General features: G+C 43.0%; 1 protein-coding gene across 1 annotated transcript; it reads right to left on the bottom strand.

Moving 5' to 3' along the window:
• Positions 1-368: 368 nt before the first annotated feature.
• Irs4 (insulin receptor substrate 4) lies at positions 369-13,763 on the bottom strand. The gene is given in 2 exon segments (XM_057760052.1): positions 369-1,353; positions 10,051-13,763. A coding segment is annotated over 1 exon segment (3,696 nt). The 3' UTR covers positions 369-1,353; positions 10,051-10,067.
• Between the last annotated feature and the right edge of the window lie 943 nt (positions 13,764-14,706).

Raw genomic sequence — 14,706 nt, 5'->3', positions numbered from 1 at the left:
CACTAGCACTCACACACTTTTGCAGACACTTGCTCAAACACTCACACCCATCTGTGAGATGATTGAGGTTTGCCAGTGATGGTACTACAGTCAAGAACTGTATGCCACCACATAACAAAGCTCTAAGCAAGCTTCAGGACCTTTGTTTCTATCCTGTGTGGTCACCACCTGATCTTGTCATGTCCACAAAGGTCCAGGTTCCTAAAATCTTAATTCAGTTTCCATCAGAGGCAAGCAAAAATGGGGGTGGGGCGAGCTTGCTCTGAATTTTTTTTCTTTTAAATTTTGTACGTCTTATATTGGCTTATATTTTCTGGAAGGAAAAAAAGCCTTATAAGAGGTTCCGTTTGGCTTAAATTTTAGGCAGATGATCAATTGATAGGTAACACTAATTTCTGATATGGGAAACAAATTTCTTTATAGGTGTCCTGGGCATGGGAGGAACAATGGTTACTGGGGGAAAGGCCAGAAAGAGGGGGAGATAGTTTGAAGAGTAGGAAGGAGGAGCCTCCAGAGAGGCAGAAAGGGTCTTTTGGGATGGAGGCTTGCCTCTTTTCAGGGATAAATGTAGGTTTCAAAACAATAGGTTTGGAAATGTCCAATCCACTAGCAGAGCATGGCTAGGTTCTACATGAACAAGTAGACAACCTGCTCTTTGGCTCTGCCTTTAAGATATTCTGTCAAGACATCACTTTAGTTGATAGTTAGTGTCAATAGAATGTCACAGTATTGTTAATGGGCAAAATCTGAGTTAATTTGCCCTTTAGTCATGTCTTTAAAATACTGAAAATGCCTCGTCAAGTTAGAAGAAGTTCAGTTCAGATTAATTCCTTGATCAAGAAATGTTTTAAGTGTGCACAGATCAGAAAAAGATTCCAGATCATACCTACCTTCTCATTAATATATATATACATATTTATTTATCTGCCATTGTTTAAAGATGTTCACGTTGAAATTCATCCAAGTATTATATGTCATTAAAGTTTGTGCTGGCTGTATTTACATAGACTGAACACATTTTTAGAGAGGAAAAGGGAAGTGTTATGAGATACTAACTTACAGCATCTTATTCCTTTCAAAGGGACAGGTCAAGGAAGCTAGGACACAAAGCCTATGTACAGTGTGAACATCTTTAAGTCAATCAATGGATCCAGGAGGCAATAGTGAGAATGAACTCCAAGAACAGGCTCATTCAGCTGCCACGGTCCAGTTGACTGGTAGGAACAGAGACTGGTTTCTATACAGAAGTCTCAGCATTTTCTTTCCTTTAGGCAGATCTGGAGTAGATGAAGATGAAATTCTGTGTCGTTTTTCTTCTAAAAGGTGTTTGGTTTTGGTGGCAAGGTAATCACTCTACAAAAAAAGATGACAAAAATTATTTTCAAAATTAGAGTAAAGAACTGTCATCCCTCCACATTTTTGAACAAAAGGAAACAAAACCTAAAGAGGTTCCCGAGAGATGCATTGAAGATATTTCCTTGGCACAGACATGGTTAATCAACATCCTGGGCTTCCTGAACAGAGAAAACACAAGCTAGACAAAAACACTAGGATAGTTACTCCTGTTCCCAGCCCAGTGTGCCACCTGAATGGAGCCTTAGAGAGAAAATGTTCAGGCTTCTCCTACATGCATAAGTCTACCTTTGCCTTGGATGACACAAGTCAACGGATTTAAGGACAATAGTGATAAGGGTCTTCTGACCTAATCATGGAATTGCTTCTGAAAGAACTAGCTATAACCACAAAGATTTGGTTGACATTTCTATTTCTCTACCAAAAAGATATGAATCTCTTAACTATCAGTTGAATGCGAGGGCACATAACAGGGAGCACAGTGTGTAGAGCAGCGGGAATTAAGTATATGGGGGAAGTTACTGGAATGAAAAAGAGAAAGAAAATGCCGGCAAGTGGATTATGGAGTGTCAAGGTTACTTTAAACTCTGGTTACATCAAAGTACCCAGTATTTCATGTCACCTGAAATGAGCTAAAAGAATCCATAGAAAGCTTCCTCTAGAGTAGCCTTCAAGTAAAAGATCTTTAATTAAACTGTAAGTATCTATTTCTTTTGATGGATATTTTAATGAATGCAACAAGACTGAGCAGCAAAGTCTCCATCCTTTCCCTACTTATTGTGGTTATTAGTCATGCTCATTGTTCTTTCCTTCATATTAAAAAGCTTAGAAAGAAATACCCTAAATTAGGAAGTATTAAGTCTTCCCATGAGTGCTACATTGGGGAATTTTAGCTTTAGGATAAAAAGTATGTGTGCTCATCACGGATTAACTGCGGGTGTGCATATTAGCAGCTCATCTACTTGTGACAAAATTGGGCTAGGTAGGGATCATGGAATTTGTTCAAATATCACGTACATGTTTTTAACAGAAATGTGATGTTACAAAGATATCTTAGTAATTTAGCTTATTATTTTTAATATACAACATCTTCATAATTCATATATATATAGTATATTTCAATTACTTCAAATGGGAATTTCTGAGTATCATAGGTTGTGCACTTCAATTCATACATTTTTTGCAGAAATATGTAAATTAAGTTCCTAAGCTACCTAAGTGACAGGTCTTGGAATTAGGACCATTTGTTGACATTGGAGTCACTTTCCTTTATTCTTTCCTTTCCAAAAACAATAGCAGCTCTAATAAAGAGTTGATGCTTTCCTATGGCACTTGCGTCACCATTGGGGGAAGCATGAATAACCTACTAAAACCCAGAAAATTGTCATTGTAATCTTAAATTTACAAAATGTGTTAGTCAATTCCTATTTAATTATGCTAGTAGACAGGAATAATGCTTCCCAAACCTGAATAAACCCAAAATATTATAACTTGCTTTAAAAATGCATGGTGGGAACTGGAGCCACAGATTTACATTTATAATTCTGTTTTTCTTAGACCCATATTAAAAGAAGTTTACATTCCCTGAACACATTCCAAAGATCAGCCAAAGGAAGCAATTCACAAGTCTGCTGAGTAGTGGAAGAAAGCAATTCAGGATTAAACCTCAATTCGAAAAAGTCTACAAAGGGCATATTAAAGAGCTGCTAGTACACAACAATGTGTACTAGTGTTCTCTCACTCTCTTTTCATCCTCCCAAGCTGGGTTATCTTTTCAACTTTAAGTTTTCCTCTCAAAGTCGTATTGAAAACACTACTCATTAGACAGTATGCTGTCTTTGCAGTCTACAGGTGATCATATTATCAGAGGCAATCAAGTAAATCAACCAGAGTGAGTGGAGGGTAAGGAAAACCTCGGCCCCTACGCGAATGTATAAAGTATATAAAAACGCAATCATGCTACTTAACTTAGCAGTCATTGGGATTCTATGCAAGTTTCATCTCTTCAATAAGAACTGTCCCCACACCTTTCTGGGCTTGATGACTATACAGGATGACGATTCCATATAAGTTGATAAACAGGAAGTACTGTCCCTAAAGTGTGAAAATTAGCAAGAACTGCTGCTGGGCTTTACAGCACCTCTCATAGTATCCACTTCTGAGATGAAATGATAAAATATGCTTTTCTCCGCAGTGGCACTGATTTCCTAAGAGAATTGGCAAAAGAATCTGGAATGAAAATGGATGCTACTTATAAAGGTCCGTGTTTTTAAAGGGAAGCCTAGTTCTCTCACATCTGCCCATCACGATCAGGCTCTGGGCCACATATGTTGGCTCATTCTAGTCCTGACTGTCTAAAATTGACTCTTTGGGGATCAGTCACTTTATTGTTCATCCTAGGTTAGTCTCTCCACTCCCAACACACTCTTGGCTCATTCCCTCTGCTGCCTAGTTACTGCTGATGTGAAGAATGCAAGTTACTAGAATTTAATATGTTCACTCCTCAATTTACAAAAGACATATAGTCCCACGCTCATTGTTTAGTTGGAACTCAGAATAAATTACCTCATAGAAAACTGTCTACACATGACTCTATTTAATCTCTTCAGTTCCTGAACCAAGAAAGGAACTTTTTTATCCCATCATTTCTGTGAGATGCGTTGGAAGTTTCAATTTGGGACTGCAGTGAAATAGGTCTTTTTGTCATGATGGATGATAGAAATAATAATGTTTCCTAAACTCAAAAGTTTAAAATCACATTCCCTGGTCATTTACTCAAGGGCTCAGTGGTTGAACCTGTGAGCAATTTTCAATATCAATTTGGAGATGTACAGTTGATTGACATTCTTTCTACGTTTAAAGTCTTCAAGTAGGAAATCAGTAATCCTATTGAGGCAAATTATGTAACTTTTTAGACCTAGCTCGAGTGACTAAAATTTATGACAAATGGAATATTCAGCAAGTTCTGAAGGTCTGATTAACATCTCACATATTGTGGTCAATTTAAGTATGGAAATCGTTTTAAATATCATCCTGGCCACCTCTGTGCCAACAAATGACAATGGACCAGGCATCATAGCCTCAGAAATGTTCAACAGGAGTCCCTACAAGGAAAGCTGCTCTCTCCAGCTGAGTTCAAGCAAGCTGGGGCTGAGGACATCCAGGCGTAGTTCTTCATGTGCCCTAGAATGTCTTAGAATGTTCCCCACCTTTGCTGTTGGAAAGAGACAATATAAGGGCATTTTTAGTGAAATGAAGGGCATAAGCCAGATAAGGGGCATCTTGACAGTACGAGTCATAGAACACAAGCAATGGTAACCTTAACAATGATGAAGGTGTATCAGAATACAGGGGGGAAAAGATCACTTTCTCGTTTCTCTACATAAAATATTTAATCCATTATTTTATATTCTACAGGGAATTAATTCATCGGTCTAAAGTTGAAAAATACTCTTTAAATCAATGTAAATTGAAATCAGCATATATGTTTATGTTTAAAAAAGCTCCAAAATCAGGTTGCATGAGGTGAAATTCCCAGAAAAATTAATAAAAATGCTATGTTGAAAAAAAATCCTAAAATTTCCCATGTTTTAAATGGTAAGCCTATGATTCCACATCTTTTTTCTTAATAATCAATGCAGAGTTGCTAGAGAAGACATCTTATATGCTCATAAAGCAAGTATAAAATCTTAACAATGTCATCAATATTTTTAAAGTTTGCATTTTGATAGTCATACCCAGAAAAAGAGAAAACCCAAATGGATTATAATGTAGTCATTATTCTAAAAAGTAATTGTTTAAATCTCAATTTTCTCCGAGTAAATGATCTCCTTGGTCTAAGAACTCGACAGCCCCTCTAACACTAAACATACCACAAACTTTAATTAAGTATTTAATAAAATAAAAGACATATCCCAAAACTGCCAATAAAACATCTGGGCTATTTGTACACAGTCTTAAAGTCTTGAAAAAGGTGATAAAGAAAATGAATTTAATGTTAAATATGGAGTTTTTAATGCCCCACAGAAAAGATTTGGTTCTCAAGACGTCTAAAATCTACTTGCCCAAAGCACAACCCCCCTCCCAAAAAAAAAACATAAAAAAGAAAGAACAAAAAGAAAACAAAAAACATTAAAAACCCATACATTTCTACCTTACTTTTTTCTCTACCTGTCTTATTTTATCCTGTTTTGTCCAGTGTGGTAGTTTATATTAAAATAATAGATTTATGCAGAAAGAATAAACTAAGAGACCTGCAATAACTGACAAATGTCATTAGATTATCAGCAAAACCTTAGAAATCTAACTTCAGTTAAGGAAATCACTATTAACTGGAATTTATTGACAACACCCCTATTTCAATTTCTTTCCTTTCTGTTATTCCTGCTACACACACACACACACACACACAATTTGTGTTTGGGAAGTCAGAGTAACTAACTCTTCCCTAGATCAAATTTAAAACATTGAATTGCAGTTAATGTCAGAGTCTTTTTCTCTAGAAGGGCCAAGGCAAGCAGTTCAATGAAGGAACATCACCTGAGCCCTGACAGTTGATCCAGTTGTAACACTCTAAGCTAACTGCAATGAAATTTGCTACCACTGAATTAAAGCGTACTTACGCTTTTGCTCCCAATGCTATCATATACAGTAACTTTCATCAATGTAAAAGTGACAAATTAAGCACTTGGTTGAAGGGCAGTGTGATGTGCTAGATGGAGCATTAGGTTGGAAAACAGACGTATGAGTTACATTTTCAACTCTGCCACTTACCTTTGTGAACACAGGAAAATTCTTAACTCCAGCTTCACTTCCAGTACTTACCATCACTGAAATAATGAATGTGAATGTGCTTTGAAAAATATAAGGAAATCAATCTGTAACTGGAAAGCATTCCCTCAATCAAGAAGTTATCAATTTAACAACAGTTCATTTGAAATCACACACAGTAATCCTTACTTCTTTCTGCAATGGACAGCTGCATCTGTTCCAACATGAAGTGTATTTTTTTTTTTAGAAACCTTAGTTTGTTCCCCAAGATAAACGCCTGCCAATGATTAGAAGTATTTTGGTTCAAGTTTGGCGATTAGAGACAAGGAAAGAAAGCTGGAGACCCTGGTTGAGTATTTATGAATGTGTGTGCTTAATTAAAGTCCTGGCCCTTGTTTCAAAGAGATGTTTTTCTCGTAGCTGACATTTTTATCCTGGAAGCATCAGTCTTAAAATAGAATGAATGCATGTGAATAATGGTTGCCAACAACTTTAGCTAACTTTAACTGAGTGAGGTCCTCCTTAATTGTTTAGGTCAAATACCTCATTACTCCAAAGGAATAGCCAGATTTGGGGAGATGATAAATGCTACATAAAATAAGTGACCCATTAATTATAAATGGGAAATCTCTGGTATTTGGAAATTATATTCTAGTTATTTACAATAAATTTAATATAGTAAAAAATGATTTGCTTTCAGTACCCACAATTTATAGCAACAGGACTTGGCAGCAGGACAGTGAAAAACAGCTTTGACTTCCTATGTGGTGATAACAGGACCTAATTGTCAAAAGTTAATTACTAGTTTTTGGCCAGTTAATACCAAGTACTACCACGCCATAACTAATTTGGTTGAGCAATTATTTCCTGCCATCTACAGCTGCCCATTTCATTCTCCTATGCTATGTCTTGAATAAAAATACCAGAGAAATCTACATCCCAAATCACTTCAACCTATCAATTTTATATCAGGTAAAGCATTAAAAGAAGCAAAAAGGCACACAAGGGTTTAGGGATGGACTAAATCACATGGGAAATGACACTCTTCTAAATGCTAATGTGTTCAAAACCTGAAGCATTCATCATCAAGGGATTGCTTTAAAATAATTTCGTTCATTAAAAAAATTCATACTCAAGTTATATTCTGGGTGTTTCTTTCTAAATGGTTTCAATGAGCAACTATAAAATACTTACATGAAGCTTTACTGTAGATATGTACAGTTGTACATTCATTATTTTTGCATTGAGTGATAAACTGGTCTTAATAAATTATAATCTCACATAATAAACACATTTCAATACAGAGATACCACCTGTAAATAATCATGTGTGACACTTTTAATGAAAGTAAAGACTAATGAAAAAGAAACACAGAATTTTAACTTAGCTTTATGTTTCTAAGTTGGTAGTTAACAGTCACAGCCAAAATAGTGATTGTAACTACATAATAATGCACACATAGCTCTTCTCTATTCCAGCTCTAAACACTCCCTAAACTGAGATTAACTTATTGAGCTATGTGACTCCTAATGATATGTCTTTGTTCCTTGTTCACAGTACTATTTGTTTCTTGACATGATGTTTTCATTTTTAAATGCTAGATAAGAAAATAAAGACAAAACAGAAATAGGTGAAAGTTCTCCTATAGCATTACAGAGAAACATAATCAGAGTCATCTGGCCTGTTTTGAACATTTCACAGACAACACTTTATTAATTCACATTAAAATGCTAATGAAAGTCATTTTCTGCAAAAGGTTGCTTCAGTACCACACAGCCTCGAAAGCCCTTCCATGTGATATATTGCAGAAAATTACATCTCAAATCTCCCTTTAGCATCAAGAAATTAGCTAGTTGTCAGAAAAACTAAATCATTAGTTTAAATGCTTGAAATTTCACTTCAGCGTTAAACCAATGACAAATTAAAAATCCATTATATTTGCAAAGTGATTTCATGCTCCCAAATGCTTCCATGCTCATTCGTTTCTTTCAATGTAAGCTCTGGCCTGTCTATGAGATACAACTTCAGTGGTGTAGCCCCTCAATAAAGTCAGAAATTTCCTCAATAAAGAATAGAATTGAAGTGTATTAAACCTCCAAAATAGCTACAAAGCCATTAGTCAGTAATTAAAAAATATAATGGCCCTGGATCTCAATAATCCTCAGCCATCAGAGTTTATTTGAAAAATAGTATGATTTCACTATTTTTAATTTATGTGTGAACAAAGATTAGAGTATTAGAAAGTGTAGGCATCATTTCTAAGAATCACAGGGTCCCAAGCAGCTACTCCGATGCATCATCTTTTTTGATGTGGAGTTTTACATCCAAGTTGTACCTTCAGTGTTTAGGCTCCAGCAAAAGTTTGAGGGTGATTTGGGGGGGGGCACTTTCTGTTTACTATTCTCTGAAAGGCTGATTGTTTGATTTTAAGTTCTTGGAAATGGAATTATGACTTTTAAATATGTAGTTATGATAGTAGTGCTCTCTCTCTCTCTCTCTCTCTCTCTCTCTGTGTGTGTGTGTGTGTGTGTGTGTTGGGGAGGGAGGAGTCTCACAATTTAAAGAACTTTTGAATTGAGTCCTTTGGCAAGCCAAAGCATCCCTTTGTGGCTTTAATAATCACTCTTTTGGTGTGTCTGTGCTGCAAGTGTGAGTTTTTGTATGGCAAGTTTTCTATAGCAAGGAGAGAAAGAGGCAGGGGGCTACACCTGCACTAAATAAGGAGCTTGTAAGGTGGCTGTTGTGATCAGCCCCCAACTTGTTCTGCCTGATCAAGCACAGTAGGCAAAGATCCAGTCACAAAAGCATTCCAGAGCACAAGGAAAGCAGGAAACTGACCAGAGGAATGAGAGCTGCTGGGAACCATCCCTTCACTGGGAAGGAAGCATAGTCTTCTTAAGAGAGAAGGCAGGGCAGGCTACAGGGTCATCGTCTGCAGACGTTTCTCGAGAACCTCTCAAGACAATATGGTGAACTCTTGGAGAAGGTTCACTCTTACAATCCTCCCCTTCCTTTACAAAATTAGGCCTTGACCCCCTCCCTTCAGGGTGGGCTGCCCCTGGAGTCCTGTCTTCTTCCTCCAGTCTTGTTACCTTGCTTTCCTTGCTTTCCCAGAAGATACATCAATTAAATGTTTTAAATGTTTTTTTAAACGTTTGAAACAATATTCATATCCATAATCAAGATGCAACTACAGCTTCTCTAGAAAGGGGGAGGGGTGGAAGAAGAAAATGAAGCCCAACAAAAGTGACTGGTCTTTCCCTACCAGTGACAGAGAAAAGGAACACTCACAGTTTCTCACAATTCAGCCTGCGCAACAACAAAACAGATCAACACAAAAACTTTCCAGAGCAAATGCTGCCTTTTAATTGCCTGGGGTTTGAGATTGTCTATGTACCCTCTCACCATTCAGTTGACAACTGAGAGTTAACCTTTTGGACAAATCCCAGCAAGCTGGGCAAACGATGACTGTTTTATAGAAAGTAACTATGTTACCAGTTGGCTGGTTACTGCTAAACTTTCCGTACTTTCATTGAACCCCTGCGCTTAAACTGGGCACTTGTAGTAAAGCAGCTTTAGCTGTAGGCTTGAAAATTAGTCGATGGAGCTCAGTTTCTGAAGGACTTAGAGAAGAGGAAAGCAACCTCATGCGGTGAGGCTTTAAGTTTTAACTGCACCTGAGAAGTAAATCCAGTCTTTAACAATTGGCTCTGTCAGTTAAATTTATGGGTTAGATCAAAGCCTATGTTATCGCAAAGGCCAGAAAGGTCCCATGTGAAAAGTGAAAACGGAATTCTACTCTCTCGAATAACAATAGTAAATGAACTACCATCTCACTTATCGCTAATACCATAGCAAGTAGCGCATCAACTCACTCATTAGGTAATTTCCGTTAACTGCAGAAATTTAAAATATAAAGTCACCAACCTCTTTTCGCAGAGTGGTCACTTCTTGTAGTCACGTCTGGCAAAGTCCATTCTCACGTAAATGTCGTCGTCATCGTCGTCGTTGTCCTCGGAATCCTCGCTCTCTGGGGGTCTCAGCACCCTTCGCTGGCGAGGTGGAGATGGGGGAGCGGCTGCACCGGCCGCCAGGTCGTCACCTCCGGCAGCTTGGTTACCTGCTCCATGATTCCAGCCTGCTGCAATGTCCTGGACCCCTCTTACAACCTGGGCACCCACAGCATTAGCAACAGGTTGGAACCAGCTAGAGGAGGCGGAGTCAAATCTGGCAGTGCTCTGGAAGCCACCAAAGAGAACGCCAAAGCCAGGGGCCGCTGCGAGAGCAGAGACCACCGCTAATGCCTGGCTCACTGCCAAGAGGGGCTCCTCAGTTACATCAGCAACCCTGGCCGAAACGGCGGGAAAATCTCTGTCGAAGATGTCAGTGGGGAAAGCAGAGACCGCGGCTCGGATGTTGGCGAATAAACTTTGGGAACGGCTTTGTGGGCGTCTTCTCTCCTGCACTTCTTCCTGCAGCAGCAGCCTAGCTACAGGTGGCGGATGAGAAAATCGACCAGGAAAGAGAGAAACGTCCATACAGCACTCAGAAAATGGGTCGACTACATACATTTCACCGGTTAGAGCATCATAGCGAATGGCACGGTCAGCAAAAGGCACGATTGGTCTCATGACTGGGTTGAAAAATAATTCAATGTATTCACCCTCTTCCACAATACTACCTGTAGCATTGCCTGGAAAAGGATAAAAGGGCCACCTAGTACGGGCCAGAGAGATGGAGCTGGCGCCTGGTAGAACTCTTAAAAGATCTGAGAGACGTATTGCTGAATTTGGAAAGGGCACCCCGACTTCAACATTCAGGTAACTAGAAATACCTGTGTGTCTGGGGTCAATAATTAAGCCCCACGAATCTGGCAGTCCTTGATCAGAGAGAGCAGGCTCACGGAGCTCTCTCTTAATGAAGTCAATGTTGACATAGTCATGAGAGCTATCAGCTCCTCTCTGCTCCTGTGTGGGCTTTACTTGTTTGGCCTTGATATTATTTCCTTCTGCAATAAAAGAAAGTCGGTTAAGTCCCTCAGCCTTGTTCACTGGGAACTCGTCATCTGAAGGCTTTGCAGGTGACCCCTTATCTCCAGGTTTGGAGAATGACCACTCAGTCTCCGAAGCCACATCTTTGGTGCCCCGGCTGAAGGAGGTTTCTTTGTCTAGACCCCTCCCCAGGAATTTCCCAGGCAACATCGGAACGTACTCACTATGGTCGCTCTGTCCCAAGGGAGAACTCTGAAAAGGACTTGGCAGAGAGAAGTAAGAGCTCCAACTTTTGGAGGAAGAGCCTCCCCGAGGATTGGGGGGATTTTTAGGAATCGCACCCGCTCCAGGAGCCATAAACATGTAGTCACTGTCACTGTCATTGTCCTTAGAGTCATCCTCTTTATTAGTATCCGGTGCTTTTGGAGGACTTGGGGCAGGTGGCGGTGGGCTCACTCTGGGAAACATCATCATGTACCCTCTGGAGTCCTCAAATGGTGACTTAGAGTGGCCCTTCTTTGAAGCGGAGGAATTTTGAGGAGCCATTAGCATATAGTCACTGGAACACGCAAGGGGAGCAGCCACCCCTGGCCTCATTGGCACATAAGGGTCATCCTCGTCTTCATCAAAAGCTCTGGCTCTGTAAGGCGCCCGGGTTGCACCTTCTAGGGTCTCCATATCTCTCACCTCTTTGACTTCTTTGCGTTCTTTTGTGGCTCCCTTGTCCGCACAAAAATAAAGTCGGAATCTTCCCCCAGACTTCCCTTTCCCACCAGTTGCTCCAGTTGATGGGGGTGGAGGTGGCGGTGGCGGCGGAGGCAGCATTTGCTGTTGCTTGCTTTGAGTGAATTTACCAAAGTACGATCTTTTCTTCAGAGATTTTCCATGGTCACCATCATCGGAGTTTTTCCCACTTCCTGAGCCCTTGGCCCCTCCTGGGTTCTTGTCACCACTTGAGCCATGTCCATCGCCAGGTCCCTGGCCACCACTTGAGCCATGGCCACCTCCACGCCTCTGGCCTCCACCTGAGCCATGGCCACCTGCTGTGCCCTGGCCATTTCCTGAATACTGGTTTCCTCCAGCAGCACCCTGACCTCCTGAACCCTGGCCACCTCCAGATCTCTGCCTGCCACCTGAGTACTGGTTTCCTCCTGAGCTCTGACTACTGGAGCCTTGACCGCTTGAGCCCTGGCCACCTCCTGACCCCCGGCCATTTCCTGAGCCCCAGTTGTTCATGGGCATATAATCACCTTCGTTCCCTTCCTCAGTGTCCTTGTCTTTTTCTTCAGAGTTGTTAGAATTGGAGACTTCTTTGGGGTGCGAGACACGTACCGGGGGGCTAGGTGCTAAGCGGTGGGAAAAAGTGGGTGGTACTGAAACCGCTCTCCTGGACCTGCGGGCTCTGGGCAGGTGCCCCCTTCCTAGCCTGGAGGGAGGTAGAGGCTCAGAGGGTTTGAAGCGCCTGTTAAAGAGCATCTCTTCCCTGTCACTGATTGCCCTGAGGCGGCATAAGTGCTCCAAGCGGTATCTTCGGAGCCAGCCACAGGGTTCCAGCTGGTGCGGGCCCAGGTGCCTCCTAGTGGACAGCAGGGTTAACAGGTGGGCGCCGATACTGATGCTGTAGCTGCGGCATCGGGCTCTGTATTCGTCTGCGCACAAGGCTCTCATCTTCTTCAAAAACAACTCATGCATATTTTGGGCCACCACACAGTCATCCACCTGCATCCACAGCTCCCCTGGACCGATGACAGTCGACCTGCCAACTTCCAAGAAGAAGTACTGCTCTGAGTGACCACAGCGACGAATGCTCATGAGCTGGACGATCACACTGGCCACTTCGGTATTGAGCCTTACAAACACGACCTCCTCGTCGGTAAGACACAGCCGGAACACGCCGCTCAGCTCTTTTCTGTGCCCCAGCCCCCTGGGTTTTATTACTACCTGCCACACATCTTTATAGAAGCATGGCTCCGCCGCCGCTGCTGCTGCTAGGGCATCCGGCTCTCCGTCCGGCTGCGCGCCTAGCAAGCCGCAGCGGCGGCGCTTGCTCTCGAGGATGAGGCGGCTGAGGAGCGAGTACCAGCTTTCTTGTTCCGACTCGTTCTCGGCCACCAACGCGAAGTACTCGTCCTGGGTGAAAAGGGCAATGAGGTATCGGTACCTGGCATCAGCTCGTTTGCTCACGGAGAAGCACTGGTACAGGATGAACACTCGCCTGGGCGGGATGAGCGCGGGGACCGGCGCACCGGAGGCGGCAGCCGCTGCTGCAGCGGCCGCGGCGCGGACACTGTGCCGGAACTTCCTGGCATTTTCGTAGTATTCGAGCCGAGCCGGGGCGTCTTCGGTCTCGAGTTTGAGGACGAAGTAACGTCTGTGCCCATGCTTCTGCTTCCTCAGGTAGCCGCGTTTGCAGACTTCATCCCCGACGGGGAGGTCCTCTTCTTCGGACTCGGAGTCTGACCGGGAGCCAGTGGCCGTGGGGAGCCACATGGCTCCCGGACAGGACGACCCGGTCCCAATGAGTGCGGTCGGGGTTCCCGAGGAAAGAAGCGGGGTGGTCGCCACTGCTGCTAGAGCTGCGGAGGCTGCTGCTGCTGCAGCTCTCAGTCTCCTTAGCGCTCAGTTGCCAGCGAAGGAGCAACTAGCCATGGTGATGCGCGGTGTATTTAAGGTGAGCGGAGGAGAGGGGGGGCTAGGGAAAGGGAGGGCTGGGGGGGAGAAGAGGCCGTCCCCCGCTGCCTGCCCGCCCCAGACCCCTCCCGCCTAGGCCCGCGTCCCCGCCCACTCCACTGGGCTCACAGCGGCAAAACAACACGTGACCATAGCCTCACGCGGCAGCCCGCTCCAGATCCAGCTCCCCGAAAGATGGAGGGGCGCAAGCGGCCACCAGTAGAGGTGTGCAAGGGACGGGGACCAGGGGACAGGGATGCAGAGCCATTTTCAAATTGGCAGAGGCACTTTAGATGAACCTCCAGAGCCTTTGGTCCAAGGCAGAACCGACGGGAGGAGGCGGGGCTCTCTAGCCACACCAAGCCTAGATTGGAGTCCCAGAAGGCTGGGGCAGGGGGTGAATGTAAGGGGTAGAGGACAGAGCAGTCTGACACCAGGCGAGGATGGGGCGCCACAGCTCACACTCGATAAGCCTGAGGGGGCTAGAGGTGGTAAGGGGAGATGGGGCTGGCACAGTGAGGGTTGATTTGTTTGTTTATTTAGGAAGCGGGGACCAGGTAAAACCTGTACAAGGCTCTGATTGGTTAGGATACGAGCAAATGGGAGGGTCCAGCAAGGGGTGGCCCTGAATTCATAATTGGAACTGGGGACAGGGGTGGCTAGGGATGAGGGGGCGTGGCTGGGGTCCCGGAGTGGGCTTCTCTATCTGGTTGTCTCAGGCTCAGGCGGTAAACAACCCTCGGAAAATAGCTGTTAATGGTGGTGATAAATTCCTGCAAATCCCAGAGCAATGGTGACTCTATGCCGGGAGACCTCTCTCTTTCCTCCCTATAGCTCACATACATTTTCCGTTCCGACTGCAGTCGGCTCTAGTCCCTCCCGCCTCTCACTATGAGCTGTGCTTCTTAGCGAAAATGACAAA

The sequence above is a fragment of the Chionomys nivalis genome, chromosome X, assembly GCF_950005125.1.
Source record: "Chionomys nivalis chromosome X, mChiNiv1.1, whole genome shotgun sequence".
Taxonomy (NCBI): Eukaryota; Metazoa; Chordata; class Mammalia; order Rodentia; family Cricetidae; genus Chionomys; species Chionomys nivalis.
This window is presented reverse-complemented; position numbering and strand designations above follow the sequence as displayed.